Genomic DNA, 14671 nt, shown 5'->3' on the forward strand with positions numbered 1-14671 from the left:
CGAATGTACACCTGTACTTGTAATATGTAAGTGGTCACTTCAATTTGAGCTAAAATGGAAATCACTCTAGTTAGAGTCGTAACAAATGATTTTATTTTTTTAATGTTAATACATGACTTCTTTGCTATTGAATTGATATGCTTTATTTAAATCAAAAGTTTCAAACTCAACTTATAAAATTACATGTAGTAAATTTTCTCCTCGCACATTTGCTATGTGAAAATGAAGCTGAACTATATCAAATATCTAACATGATTTCAGAATTCAATCGCACAAACTGCATCATATCATATATTCCGTCCAATACCATATCCATCGCAAACTATAAGTGGAAAACAAATGTGCCTAATGCTAATGCTTTTTACATAATTCCTGAATATGGGCAATACAAGTATATGTAACTACAATTGCAAAGACTAAGATATTGGAACACTCCAATAGTCCTATGGGGTTGGTCGTATCACACAAATGACAAAAATCCCTCACTCCTTGCCAATATCGGCAGCATAGTGCACACTTGATTCAAGTTTCTTCGCTTCATTCAGTTTCCTTACAGCCTGTAATTAACTTTGAATTACCCTCCAACTAGTCAACACAGCTTGTAAAAGAAGAACCAGACGTGCGTACCTTCATGAAATCCACATGGATGACATAATCACGCTCTGCACGTACTGCTGATATACCAGCTTCAGTGCACACATTTCGAAGATCAGCTCCATTAAAACCCTGAGGACAAACAGATTGTCAAAGCTCCCCCTTAGGCAAATTATTTTTCAATAGCATTGCTAGCACACCTCAGCAAGCTTAACAACAGCTTCATAATCAATGTCACCATGTTTGGCAATTCCAGCAGCATGAATCTTGAGGATCTCAATTCTTGATAGTTCATTAGGCAACGGTATTTCTATTTTTCTATCTAAACGACCAGGGCGAAGAAGAGCTGGGTCCAAAACATCTGGCCTGTTTGTTGCCATAATCACTTTTACCTGCAAGCAGAACAAAGATTAACTACTTAGCATCAACGTGTTTTTTACTATAAAAAATAAAAGCAGAAAGCCAGAAGACCACACTAATCAAAGCTAAACTCAAGCAAATAACCTATATTCTCTCCTGATTTAAGCAATCTTCTCTTTCTTTTTAGTATGTATCATCTTTATGATAGACAATCAAGTTTTGAGGAATTATCCTTCTTGTACAATCCAAGAAACAAGAACTGCAAGTAAGGGACGAGTGTGCACCACCATAGATCATAAATCTATAGAAATTCCCATTATATATATCATCTTCTTAGAGATATATAATTAAGATCAACTTAAGACCTTTCCAATATGGTCAAATCCATCCAACTGATTAAGCAACTCCATGAGCGTTCTCTGAATTTCACGATCTGCACTTGTTCCCTCGCTAAATCGACGTCCACCAATTGCATCAATCTCATCCATGAAAATGATGCAAGGCTTTACACAAAGACAAAAACTATCAGTACATTTTGAGGCAGTACCAGCAGTGGTTCACTGGATTTAGTATACCCAGGATGTTATTGAAGTCCTTACTTGGTGATCACGAGCATAGTTAAACATTTCCCGTATCAATCTCGCACTCTCACCTATGTATTTATCAATAATGGCACTTGATACTATCTGCATTTTTCACAAACTATAAATAAACACTGATATGATGAAATACTTCGAAAAGGGAGGAAATAACCAAAACCTCTACTATAATACCTTTAAGAAATTGGCATCAACGTTGCGGGCAATTGCCCTGGCTAACAAGGTCTTGCCAGTCCCAGGAGGCCCATAGAGAAGAACACCCTGAGACGAACAAACTTGGTAGCATCAGAAGAAACTTAAAGTATCAGCAACTTCAACTATGCAAGCACCATGAAAAATGCAGACACACAAGAATATGGTCAAATTATATTAAACAAGTCACCTTTGGAGGCTTAATTCCAACACGGAGGAAAAGTTCAGGGTTCATCAGAGGTAGTTCTATTGATTCTCTCAGCTCTCTGATCTGATCTGACAGTCCACCCACAGCAGAGTAGCTTATATTGCCAGGATCTTCATGAAGCATATTATGCACCATAGGATGAACCTGTCATAAGAAACTCAAGATAAGGAACTCAGGGTGGGATAAATATGATAATTATCTACAAGTTCCCAACACTAGCCCAGAAATAACAACTAACTTCATGTGGGAGAGCCCTCATGATTGTAAGAGTCGACATATCGAGAACCACTCTAGTGCCAGAAGTTAGATTTTCCTTATCCATTTTACTGCAACAGCCAACCACATACCTTGAACCGCAACCGACTTTAACTATCACTGAAAATAAATGTTTTAAATTAATCCAAAAAATTACTTCAACTTGTTAATAGCAACTTAAAACCGGATCAACAGAACAATCCTAATAGAACGCAATATGAAGATGAATAAGTAGTAAATATGGTAATGCATGGTTCATAGCTTAATGAAAAGAAAAGAATATGGATAAACAGTATGTACAGACAATGTACACATGATTAAAACCTATAAACAGCACCATTTGTCACTAGCTCACTTCCATCTTTGCAGCACAAAACCACAATGTTACTTCTAGAAGTAGACTTCTTCTCTAGGTAAAAGAATAAAGGTTCGTATTCAGGGTCTCACTTCATCATTATATATGTTTATAATTTTTTATTTTGGGAGGTGGGGAATTTTACTCCTTAAAATCCATAGATCTCAAAAAAATGACAACAAACAACGGAAATACTAGAAAAGAATGTATTACTGCGTTTGTCATCTAGAGGCCGGAGCACTTCGCCTATGATCTGCCCAACGCTCTGAAGCAACTTCAAATCATCTTCTGTTTTACCATATTCCTTTTTGGCTGCACGCAAATTTTCTTTCACTATGTACAATTTTACAACCAGCATCAGTTATACAACAATTTGAACACAGGAAGACAATAGATATACAGTGAAGGTTACTAGCACTTGGACAGAAAATTGTTTGGCATCCTATATAAAAAGAAACAAAATAAATAAATAAAATCAGTGACCATAAAGGAAATATTAACGGTGACAGCATAATTAGCTGTCTCAAAGCAGACTCATTCCTTTGAGTTTTCATTTCCCAATTCGTGAAGTAAGATGTGCACTGTTTGTCAATGCTAAACAGCTAAGGATTTAGATTATAGATGATATACCGATTGAAGCGCATACAATAACTCTCATTTTGACTGATATGGAAGTAGTACAAAATAGAGTTACAGACAAAACCATAATCACTGGCTTATCAGAAATTTACCGCAGAAAATTATAAAGAATACTTAATAGGTCAATCGAGAATCATTACAAAGAAAGCGAATTATTTGAATAAATAAATCTAAGCAAAGGTTATGATCCCCCTTAAAATCTTGAATAGATCTTTACACTAAAATGGTGATGTCTGATGACATCTTATGATGAAGTCATCACAACTCTACCTCAATAGTGCAGGACCCTTTGAGAATAAGGAGTAAAGAAAAGCGAAGATGAAAAGCCTAAACGAGATAAAAAAACTTAAGAAGAACCATAAAAAGTAACCCCAAACAGAGATATTGGAGTAAACTGCCCAAAAGCAATTTACTCGGAGGAACGTGTATACCCTGTATGTTTGAAATACTGATAACAATACTCCCAATACCGATGAATTCAATAATAATTAGAACACACATAATAAAGTTAAGGTTCTCTAATCACCTATGCCCATCCAAAATCCTTGTTCCAAAAGGCCTCCTAAGTCCTAAACAAAGTTAAAAACCTTATAGAATTTAGCCAAATTGTCATAGATATTTGGACAAGGCTTAAAGCTCACAGATACTTCAGGAAAAGAGTTTCTATTTTTTTCCCTTTTTTCAAGAAAAATTGTGACACAGTATAGCTTTCCAAGACTTAAAATCATTCATGTTTTTTTAATCAAGGACTTAATAATCAAACATATTTGATGTTCTAAAGTATTAATAATCAAATACATAATTAAAAACAGAAGAAAATACTCATAATTGATACAGCATTTTGTGTTTACTGTGTCTCTTGATCTTTCAATACTTCTCTATGTTTATAGTTGCTTTCGCAATTAAAACTAGTTCCTCAGGAAAATATTATCTCTTAACTTGCCATTTCCTAGTAGAAATACGGTGCCTCAAATTTTGTTACTAGTGAAACATCGGCTTTGATCTTTCTTGGCATGGTTACAAACGTACATGTTTCTCCTAAACCATAAAACTGATTTTCTCATTCAAACAAAACGCTTTTGATTCTTTGTTTAGTTTCTCCTTTCTTCAAATAGGTAAAGAAAGCAATGCTATTTCGATTTGCAAATCTTACTGCCTATGGGAGGCGTCATTTGCAGTAGCCCTTTCAAAATGATAGGTTTCAATTATGTTGTAGTATATCTAAATTAACTATGATTACCATTTGCAACCTGTACTCGAACTAGTTAAGAAGCACTAGCACTGATACCCTATGGTGTAGAGCTGCATTCCAAAAAATGAGCATAAATCAAACAACAGTGGAAAACCCAAAAAAAATACAGTGGATAACCTTGTCAACTCTTTCCACATGCAAAGGTTACATACACTTATGATGTTGCTTCATAGGTCTAGAGATAAATTTGAGGTCCAACTGTGAGAAGTTTTTGGTAAGGAAAACTGTGTAGCAATGTTTCTGATTTCTAAGATTCTTTCATAAAGATAAATACAGCTACGAATTACAGGAAGGAATAACTTAAGATCTGTAGTTTTGAGAAGTTGTGATGTCCTTTTATAGACCGAGTCATGAACTCGGTACAAAGCAAAATGTTTCTGATAAGGCAGGAAAACATGTAGTCGTTCTTCTTAATTATAAGATGCTTTAATAAACATAAAATACGCTACGTGTTGAATGTCATCGGTTAAAAATTAAACTTTAAATTGATTTGCAAGTTGTAGGACAAAGTTAAAGCTTTCCATCATTAGCTCAATATTACAACAGAAAGTTATAGAAATTGAAAATCCTTCTAATTGAACATGAATTCACTACTGAGCTCGGAAAGTTATTGTTATAAGCTAGTAGATGCTTGTTGACCAGACAACCACATAAATGACACTTCAATTTATTTTGTTTTGGTGACCGTGGGGTCCAGGCTAGCTTTCGCACACCTCGGCTGATTACACGGGATACCTTTCACCTCCTAACAGCAACACGTCTCAGAACAGATAGGAAGAAATCACCTAATGTTTTTGTCCCTGTTGGGAATTGAACCTTAGACCTCATGGTGCTCAATCCACATCATTGACCACTAGGCTACACCTTTGGGAGCATAAATGACACTTCAAATTGACTTGTCTATGAACAAGAACAGAGCTTAGTGCTCACAATCTTTAGTTCATTGTTCAGAAACTACAAAGTCAAGTGAATCAGTGATGTTAAATGTTAAAATATGTGAACATTCACGACATGTAGCACATTAATGGAAGAAAGTAACTTATCTTGTATGATATAGAAACTAATTACTTATGTTACTACAAGTCGTTGAGATTCCAATATAATGAATCTTTGTGATGTGTAGTCAACAACTAATCCAACAAGAATTATTCTTCTTTTCTCTTTTCACATGGTATCAAAGCCTCTAACATTTTGTTAAAACCTAAATAGAAAGAAGTTAGCCATTTGCTAATCAGAAGAAAGTGAAAGCACTTGTTGAATGACAAACATCCAACGAAAAGAACAACAAAGGACCCTAGAGATCTTCACACCATACAGTTGCTCACATTGTGCATTTCTCTAAACCAAATTATGATCTTTCATTTCTTTTTCTCTTACCTTAAAGGTGTGTTTGTTGGAAAATATTTTTCAATTTCTCCATGATTATAATAAAGTTTTGAAAACATATGCTTTAGGAAAACAGGTTCCTTAAAATTTATAATAAAGAAGACTTCCCCAGTAGAAGTAGAAAAACAAGTTCCATATAAAGCATTCTACAGTGATCGTCTCCTCCCCAACCTCCAACACATCCCACCCCTATTTCCAACCCACTTCTCCCATCCCACCCCCATAGCCCTCATCCCCATCCCCACCAACCCCACCCCATCTTTATAGTATTTATCTAGATTATATACACATGTTTTTGAGGATAACATTTTTGTTACACACCAAACACAAGAAAGTAAGTATTCTATTCCAAAACAAAATTCAGAACAAACCACAACAAGTTACAGATTCCTAATTACAATTGTGGAGAGTACTAGAAAGATCTTTAATCCTATAGAAAAATTTACAAGGAACCTAAAAGTAAGTAAGAAAATCACTTATTTCTTAGGAAAGCATTTCCCTTCATGCCAAACACACCATAATCATTGTTTTATCCCTACAAAAAGCAACCATAGCATAAGCACATGGACATATTCATACATTGCGAGAAACACCACAAAGAACCCACTAAAACAAACCTGAGGGTGGTTTCAATATAACTAAGCTCTGCAGGAATTAGTAATTTTTTACATTATGACTTAAGCAAACACATCATACTAAAAGATGGCTGCATGACATTCGTATAATCAGGGACTTTAGATTTGTCAATCAATCTTCAATACCAATCCCAAATTAGTTACAGTCATTATGAATCCCCTATTCATTCAGAAACTTTGGATTCTTGAACTTTACACCAACTCTCTCGCCAGAAGACATACTTTTCTCTTCTTTTTGGGAAGTTGTCTCTCACCGGAAGACATACCATCTATCCTTCCCTGCTTACCCTCAAGAAACCAAAAATTAGTAAGGCCTAAAAATCGCTGTATCTAAGCAAGGGATTATCAACTCAAACGCCTCTTAGGTTTTTTATGAGTTGGCAAATAACTTAATTTCCTCTCTATCTCTTTCTTCTTCATTTCTCTTCCACATTTCTGGTATCAGGAGCTTCTCTTGTTACAATTATCAACTAAAAACGCCTCTTTATGCGTACATAGAGATGATACTAGAACTCCTTTTTTATCCTGTTATTTTAGAGGATCGATCCAATATTTCAGTAGCTAGCAAGCTAAAAGATAAGTTATGCACACCACAGTTCAGCACAAGCTAAACGTACATATGTGTAGTATACAGATACACGTATAAACACACACACACACACGCACACACATTCACTGTCTTATAATCCTCGATTAGCTTCTGTTGTTACAATCATCAACTAAAAACGTCTCTCATGTGTAGAACTCCTTTTATCCTGTTATGGTTTAGATGATCAATCCAATATTCCAGTAGCTGGCAAGCTAAAAGATAAGTTATGATCACCAAAGTTAGAGAGGCAAGCTAAACATACACATATGTAGTATATAGATACATGTACAAACACATTTATACATAATGTGTACACGCATTCACTGCCTATAAATCCTCGATTAGCTTCTGTTGTTACAATCATCAACTAAAAACGTCTCTTATGTGTAGAACTCCTTTTATCCTGTTCTAGTTTAGATGATCAATCCAATATTTCAGTAGCTGGCAAGCTAAAAGATAAGTTTTGATCACCACAGTTTCAGAGGCAAGCTAAACGTACACATATGTAGTATGTAGATACATGTATAAACACATTTATACATAATGTGCGCACGCATTCACTGCCTATTAATCCTCGGTTAGCTTGTGTTCATCAGGTAACCAAAATGAAGTTCAGAATTCAGGAAGAGTAGGGTTTTGAGATTTTTAGAGAATTTTACCTGCCCATAGCTGAGCATCTAGCTCCTTCTGCTCGAGTTGCTTTTTCCGGAATTCATCATATGCAGTACGGCGGCGGAGGACATTTTCCGACTCGCTCGTCATCGGAATATTCTCAATCACCTATCTAAATTCAAATGACTTGCAGAAAACGAAACAGAAATAGTGTGATCTTCTACTCTTTTCTTTCTACAAAATGAAAAAAGTGGAGGTAGCAATTGAGTGGGCTTAAGCTAAATTGTGACTTTGCTCAAAGCCCAAGGATATCAATAAGACTTTGAAACATGAAGAACATATCATATCCAAATTTTGAGATTCTTTAAAGGAATTTTGAGTTGATTGAGAGGAAAAAAAGTTGTATATTTTATTGTATCAACAATGTATAAAAATGTAGTATATCATTTATATACGATTATACATTATCTATATAACGGAATAGGATCAAAACTACTCTTAAACTATCCGAAATAACTTATATGTATCCTTAAACTATATTTTGGCTAAAAAAACCATTTCCATCAAACTATTGGGACACATCTACCCTTTTAGTTAACGAAAGTATCCATGTGTGCGTTAAATGTCACATGAACGCCACATGTGCACGCCAAACAGACCCCACCTCCACGTGTATAGACGACTTAAATCTCTAATTTCACTCTTTTTCCCTCATTTCAATTATTCGGTTTTGATTTTTTTAAATAATGCTCACCGAATACCATACTAAACAACTTTTGTTTGGTTCATACACCATGACACCGAATATATCACGTAAGTTTATCCATGACCAGTAAAAAATGAAATCATCTAAAACCCGGTCCCTAATGCAACCCAATTATGGCCAAACAAAAATCTATAGATAAATATTCTATAACTACTCCCATAATCTATGATTGAACGTTAGCTAAACGTTTGAACTTTCCCCAATTTTGAATGAAAACCCTAACCTTCAATTTCATTTTTTTTTCTATTAGATCTTCTGTTGTGGGCTTCTTCAATTCCATTTGTATCTCTTTTTTTCGGTGGGTGAGTTTTGTTGATTTGAAGACGGATAAGTGAGTTGGTGGCCCTCACTATTTATGGAATTGCATGAATTTGAAATGTATTGATATTTTAGTGATTTAGAATTGTAGTACAAAATTGGATTCAGCAAGAAAAAATATGAAAGAAGGAACCAATAATCTTTTTAGCAGTTATAGATTATATAGATAATTGTTTGAGGAATGGGGAGCTCAGAATCAGAAGGGGGAATATTGAAATGCGATAACAGAAGTATTGTCTCTAAAGGAAAAGTGAAATGAGGGGGAAAAGAGTGAAATTATGGATTTAATTTGTCGATGTGGTAGTGGAGTGTGTTTGGCGTGCACATGTGGCCTCCATGTGATATTTAACACACACATGAAGAGAGATGAGCGAAATAGGAGAGAGGGAAGCGAAAGAGTCAAATAATGCATTTAGAATAAATTAGATTATATATATTCGAACTACATGTATATAGATATATTTGGACGCACCAAATACATATATGTGAAGTCCAAAATCTGGTAAATTTGTAATATTGCAAACTAAATATTAGGGTAATAATTAAATAAACTATTGTTGAGGAAAATAATAAATATAATATAAAATCTTTTAATGATCGATAAAAAATTCGATCAACATATTTAAGAACCTTCATGTTTTTTGATCAAAACAATGTCTAAAAATAGGTTATAACTTCTAAACAAAATTTGATCAAAACAATGTCTAAAAATAGGTTATAACTTCTAAAAAAGGTAAGTAAAAAAACGAAGAGTAGAGAGAAAACAACGCTAGATAACCATGTTAACCACTAAAACATGTAACAAAATAAGGCAACTAACATTAACAGAAATTCAAAAAAAATAAACTTGGCATATTTTTTTCACCCCAAAAACATGGCCAAAACTACACACAATTGAAATCTCTCACATTCATTTTTTTTTTCTCTTCTTCTTTCTTTTTATCTTTTAAGGTTTGGGGAAAAATTATCAAAGGGTCTAAAAATGAAAACAAAACATAAATTAACACCCCGACCCTTTACCCCTACCCCTAGCCCTACCCATATTATGGGTATTTTATTGATATGTTTCATTTTTTCTATCACAAATTCATTTGTCATTGCTCAAGATGATGCTGTACCTGCAAAATCTTTTCCTGTATTCACTCCAGAAGATAATTTCCTCATCGATTGTGGTGCTACTTCATCGATCACACTTCCCGGGAATAAGGCTTTTCAACCTGATCAAAATACCGCGAAATATCTTTCTTATACTGGTAAAGATATACAAGCATGTGCATCAGACAAAATCAACGTTCCTTCAACGTTATATGTTAACGCGAAAATCTTCACAACTGAAGCTATTTACACGTTTCATGCTAGTACTTCAGGGTTGCATTGGATCAGACTACATTTCTTTCCATTTAAATACGAAGAATATGATCTTAAAACAGCTAAATTTTCTGTTAAAACAGATAATTTGGTACTTTTACGTGATTTTCAAATTGGTAAAGACGAGGCTACTGTCAAGGAGTTTGTTGTTAACGTTACCTCAGAGCGTTTTGCTATTAAATTTGAGCCAGCTCAAGGATCTGTAGCGTTTGTTAATGCTATTGAGTTTGTTACTGTGCCTGCTAAAATGCTTGATTATTCTGTTCCAGTTCTATTCCCCGTTTCACAGAGATTTGATCTTTCTAAAACTAATTTCCAGACGATGTATAGGCTTAATGTCGGCGGTCCTGCTTTGGATTCAACGAACGATACTCTTGGAAGAAATTGGATGTCTGATAATCCATTTCGAAACAATGCTACTGGTGCAGAGGTATCAACACAAGCCTCTGCTATTAATTATTTGAAATCATCAGGAGGTTCTCCGTTGATTGCGCCACCAACAGTTTATAGTTCTGCTGTAAAAATGGCGGATTCAGAAACTACGATTGCTAATTTTAACATATCATGGAGTATGGATATCGACACTGTCTATCCTCACTTGATTCGTTTACATTTCTGTGATATTATTAGCAAAGCTCTTAATGAGCTCTATTTCAATGTGTATATCAATGACAAGATGGCTATTTCTGGGCTAGATTTGTCATCATTGACAAATCATTTGTCTACAGCTTTTTACAAGGATTTTGTTGTGGATTCTTCCATGGTGTCCAACCCACTCGTTGTACGTGTTTCTCCTGTGAATGATGTTCAAGGTTTTAGAAATGCGATTCTAAATGGCCTTGAGGTTTTTCGGATGAATAACTCTGTTGGTAGCTTGGATGGGGAATATGGCGTTGATGGACAAAAACAAAGTGGTCCAAGTAAAACAGTGGCTTATGTTGGATTCGCGATGATGTTTGGAGCGTTTGTGGGGTTGGGTGCAATGGCGGTTAAATGGCAGAAGAGACCACAAGATTGGCAAAAGAGGAATAGTTTTTCGTCTTGGTTACTTCCTGTTCATGCTGGTGATTCAACATTCATGTCATCATCTTCGCGAAGCAAGAGCCAATTCTTCTCATCAAAGAACATGGGATTAGGTCAGTACTTTAGTTTTGCTGAATTGTCAGACGCCACGAGGAACTGGGAACCTAGTGAAATAATCGGTGTTGGTGGCTTTGGAAATGTATACTATGGAGAACTTGATGATGGTACAAAAGTTGCTGTCAAGAGAGGAAATCCACAATCAGAGCAAGGTATAAATGAATTCCAGACAGAAATACAGATGCTATCTAAGTTGAGGCATCGACATTTAGTGTCGTTGATTGGGTATTGTGATGAAAGTGCTGAGATGATATTGGTTTATGAATTTATGCAAAATGGTCCATTGAGAGATCATCTCTATGGAAAGAACATGCCGCCTTTATCATGGAAGCAACGATTAGATATCTGTATTGGTGCTGCTCGCGGACTTCATTACCTCCACACGGGTGCATCTACTGGGATCATACATAGAGATGTCAAAACCACCAACATTTTGCTTGATGAGAACTTTGTCGCAAAGATGGCTGATTTTGGTCTATCTAAAGATGGACCGACAACAGAACAGACTCATGTGAGCACTGCTGTGAAGGGAAGTTTTGGCTACTTAGATCCTGAATACTTTAGGAAGCAACAGTTGACAGACAAATCTGATGTCTACTCATTTGGGGTTGTGCTTCTTGAAGCCTTATGTGCTCGTCCTGCTATTAATCCATCATTACCAAGAGAGCAAGTGAATTTGGCAGAATGGGCAATGCAGTGGAAAAGAAAAGGGTTATTGGACAAGATAATTGATCCAACACTTGTAGGACATATAGATCCAGAATCAATGAAGAAATTCGCCGAAGCAACAGAGAAATGTTTGGCTGAATATGGTGTTGACAGACCTACAATGGGTGACGTTTTATGGAATTTGGAGTACGCGTTGCAGATGCAAGAAGCCTCGTTACAAGGAAAGACGGAATACATCGATAACAAAGCAATTGTTGCACCAATTTCTCCTTCTACAGTTGCCCATGCTAATGTTTCAAATGAGAACAAACATATTTCTTCACCACAACAACATACAAATCCTACTGAAGTTCAACCCATCGATGACAAGTCAGGGACTTTTGCTCAATTTGAGCCTATCAATGGACGATAAAACAAACACTCAGCTTGTTTGATAGACAAATCAACAATCTACAATTGAAGGTTATGAAATACATAGGTATGTAGTAAAATTCAGCTTTATATGGATGCCATTTTGCTGAAAATTGTAATTGAGAACAATGTAATGTTTCACATAATATACTACTTTACAACATTATTTTTCTTCTCTTAAATTTATTGGCATCTCTTTGTATCCTTTAATTTCTCTCTTTGTTGATGGATAAAATAACTCAATAGGATGATCTATCAAGTAGTACTTCTTAAGTTTTTGTATCATATTTTTATAGCAATTTGCCACAAAAACTCTTTGCGAAGTAATTTATCAAACTAACCATTAGTCTGAAGAACCAGAAAAAAAAATAGTGCAGCAACTAGCAACGATCTTATCCACCAACACCTGCCGTATTTCTACATCAAGTATATGAGAAATCTAATAGAAAAACAAAAGCAAAACATTAGTCTTAAAGGTGTAGCCCACATAGGGAGGTGCAAGAGAATGATGTTTGTGGCAACCATCCTGCCGTTGTCGGGATAGTTAGTAAAGGAAGCTGTGCTGGAATCCTCCTTTATAAACCCCTGCAAGATAGTAATTAGGGAAGTCAATATTACAACAAAAGCAAATTTGAATAAGCAGGAAATTGACAATAAAAGAAGAGCGACGAAAGGTTGTTCAAAAGAAAAGAAGAGGTGTGAAGAAAGCTTACAAAATGAAAATACAATTAATCCCACAGAACTACAACAGGTTCCAGTCCCAAAAAAAAGTGCTTCAATAACGAAGATAAAATAGCAGGAAACAAAATTTCGAGCAATTATCCTGCTATACAGGCTTTCCATTTGGAAGAAAAATTCAGACCTCAAAAAATGATTTTTCGTGATGTTTGTTTGTTTGATGATTGATCATGTAATTGTCAGATTTTCATTCAACATTCATCATAAGCATCTGGAGGATGCAGCTGAGTTGAAAAAGAGAAGTAAGCTCCTGTAAATGACTTGGCCTCCTAATCCCAAAATCAAGGGAGTTGACAAAATCTAAAAATATAAGGGAATTATTGACATCACTAAGATTACACCAAGCATAAAGGTTTTACTAAGCATCTCTATGTTAAATCATAAAGTGGAGTTGTGTTTCCATCAGAACACCTCAGATTCTTCTCCTTCGAAATACTCCATATTACGCACTATGAAATCACCCTCCATAAAATATTTTTGATGGTTTTCTCAACTCACTAGCTACCCCATGACCAAGCAAATGACTTTCCATGGCTCGAAATAAAATTTTGCAATTCAATGTGTAAATTTCATCTGCAAATGGTAATCATCTTGAATGCAGTCACTTGGGCAAGTGCGAAAGGTGGATGGAGTAGGCAACAGATACAAAGCTCCATACGCAGTTACGCGCACATCACAAAACTTGAGAGAAGGGAAAGCAAGCAACACCAAAGGGATTGCAATGGATACAAGATCCTATTTTCAAGTGGAGACTAAGAACACCTACCCTCCTTGTGAATGGGAACTTGGGAAGTGAAAAGCCTTCACCCGTTGAAAGCTTCACAATATTCCCTCTAAATCCTTGCTATAAATTGCTACTCCCTCCCCGTCACATTTTATGTGGCAACATTTGACAAGGCACGGAGTTTAAGAAATAATGAAGACTTTGAAATGTTTACTAAATTGCGCTTTAAAAAGTAAACTCACTTTTCTCTCTCATTATAAATGTATTAGAGTACTATTTTTAGAATCAAGTGGGACCAACAAGGGTAAAAATGAATTGTCATTTAAATACTTACCATATAAAGAAATGTAACATTCTTTTTGGGACTGAGCGAAAAGGAAATGGTGCCACATAAAATGGGACGGAGGGAGTATCAATTTTCCCAATACGTCCATTCTCTACTATCAATTTTCCCAATACGTCCACTCTAATTGATCATTACTCAGCTCTTTTCCACATAACAAGGGATCCAGACTCGATGTCTCTCAAATAAAGATGGGTGATGGCACAACCTGGAGTATTATGCTCTGAAGAAATTTACAGGATTGGAATTTGTGACATGGTCAAAGTACAGTTGAAGTATTTTTGTGGAAAGCGACACAAAGTCATTTAACTTCCATGCAAATTCACTGAATTTCTAATAATAATGACATAACAACTTATGTTATGTTTGTCGTATTTGAAAAAAACCGATTTCCCTTGATGAAATAGAGAAACAGTTGATCCATTTGCTGGATTAAGGAGATAAGCATGTGAAGATGACATAAGATAGTTAGTAGTACAGGGGAGATCAAAATCTTCCTGTCATGATACAAATGGTAG

General features: G+C 35.4%; 2 protein-coding genes across 5 annotated transcripts; one reads left to right on the top strand and one right to left on the bottom strand.

Moving 5' to 3' along the window:
• Positions 1-263: 263 nt before the first annotated feature.
• On the bottom strand, positions 264-8016 carry LOC101259892 (26S proteasome regulatory subunit 10B homolog A-like). Of its 4 annotated transcripts, none has more exons than XM_004248648.5 (10): positions 7724-8016; positions 2777-2896; positions 2192-2328; positions 1936-2097; positions 1728-1814; positions 1554-1640; positions 1320-1457; positions 795-986; positions 628-726; positions 264-557 (listed from the first exon to the last, which is right to left on the bottom strand). In XM_004248648.5, the coding sequence occupies exons 1-10, from the start codon at positions 7824-7826 to the stop codon at positions 483-485; spliced, it is 1200 nt and encodes a 399-aa protein (XP_004248696.1). In that variant the 5' UTR covers positions 7827-8016; the 3' UTR covers positions 264-482. The 4 variants fall into 4 exon arrangements, with proteins under 4 accessions (XP_004248696.1, XP_025883664.1, XP_025883665.1 ...); XM_026027879.2 differs by having other exon boundaries at positions 2777-2875; positions 7724-8007; XM_026027880.2 differs by lacking the exon at positions 2777-2896 and having other exon boundaries at positions 7724-7974.
• Positions 8017-8737: 721 nt separating this feature from the next.
• LOC101259591 (probable receptor-like protein kinase At4g39110) lies at positions 8738-12514 on the top strand. Its single transcript, XM_004248647.5, has one exon. The coding sequence runs from the start codon at positions 9743-9745 to the stop codon at positions 12347-12349; it is 2607 nt and encodes an 868-aa protein (XP_004248695.3). The 5' UTR covers positions 8738-9742; the 3' UTR covers positions 12350-12514.
• Positions 12515-14671: the final 2157 nt, after the last annotated feature.

This window comes from Solanum lycopersicum, chromosome 10, assembly GCF_036512215.1.
Source record: "Solanum lycopersicum chromosome 10, SLM_r2.1".
In the NCBI taxonomy this organism is placed as follows: Eukaryota; Viridiplantae; Streptophyta; class Magnoliopsida; order Solanales; family Solanaceae; genus Solanum; species Solanum lycopersicum.

What these genes read in the sequence shown, in the direction of transcription:
- LOC101259892 (XM_004248648.5), bottom strand. Translation starts at nt 7,826, where the DNA reads ATGACGAGCGAGTCGGAAAATGTCCTCCGCCGCCGTACTGCATATGAT. An exon ending in GCCTCTAGATGACAAACGCA is followed by an intron (nt 2,329 to 2,776) that starts GTAATACATTCT and finishes ATTTATTTTCAG; the next exon opens with TGATAGTTAAAGTCGGTTGC. An exon ending in ACTATGCTCGTGATCACCAA is followed by an intron (nt 1,458 to 1,553) that starts GTAAGGACTTCA and finishes CTTTGTGTAAAG; the next exon opens with CCTTGCATCATTTTCATGGA.
- LOC101259591 (XM_004248647.5), top strand. Translation starts at nt 9,743, where the DNA reads ATGAAAACAAAACATAAATTAACACCCCGACCCTTTACCCCTACCCCT.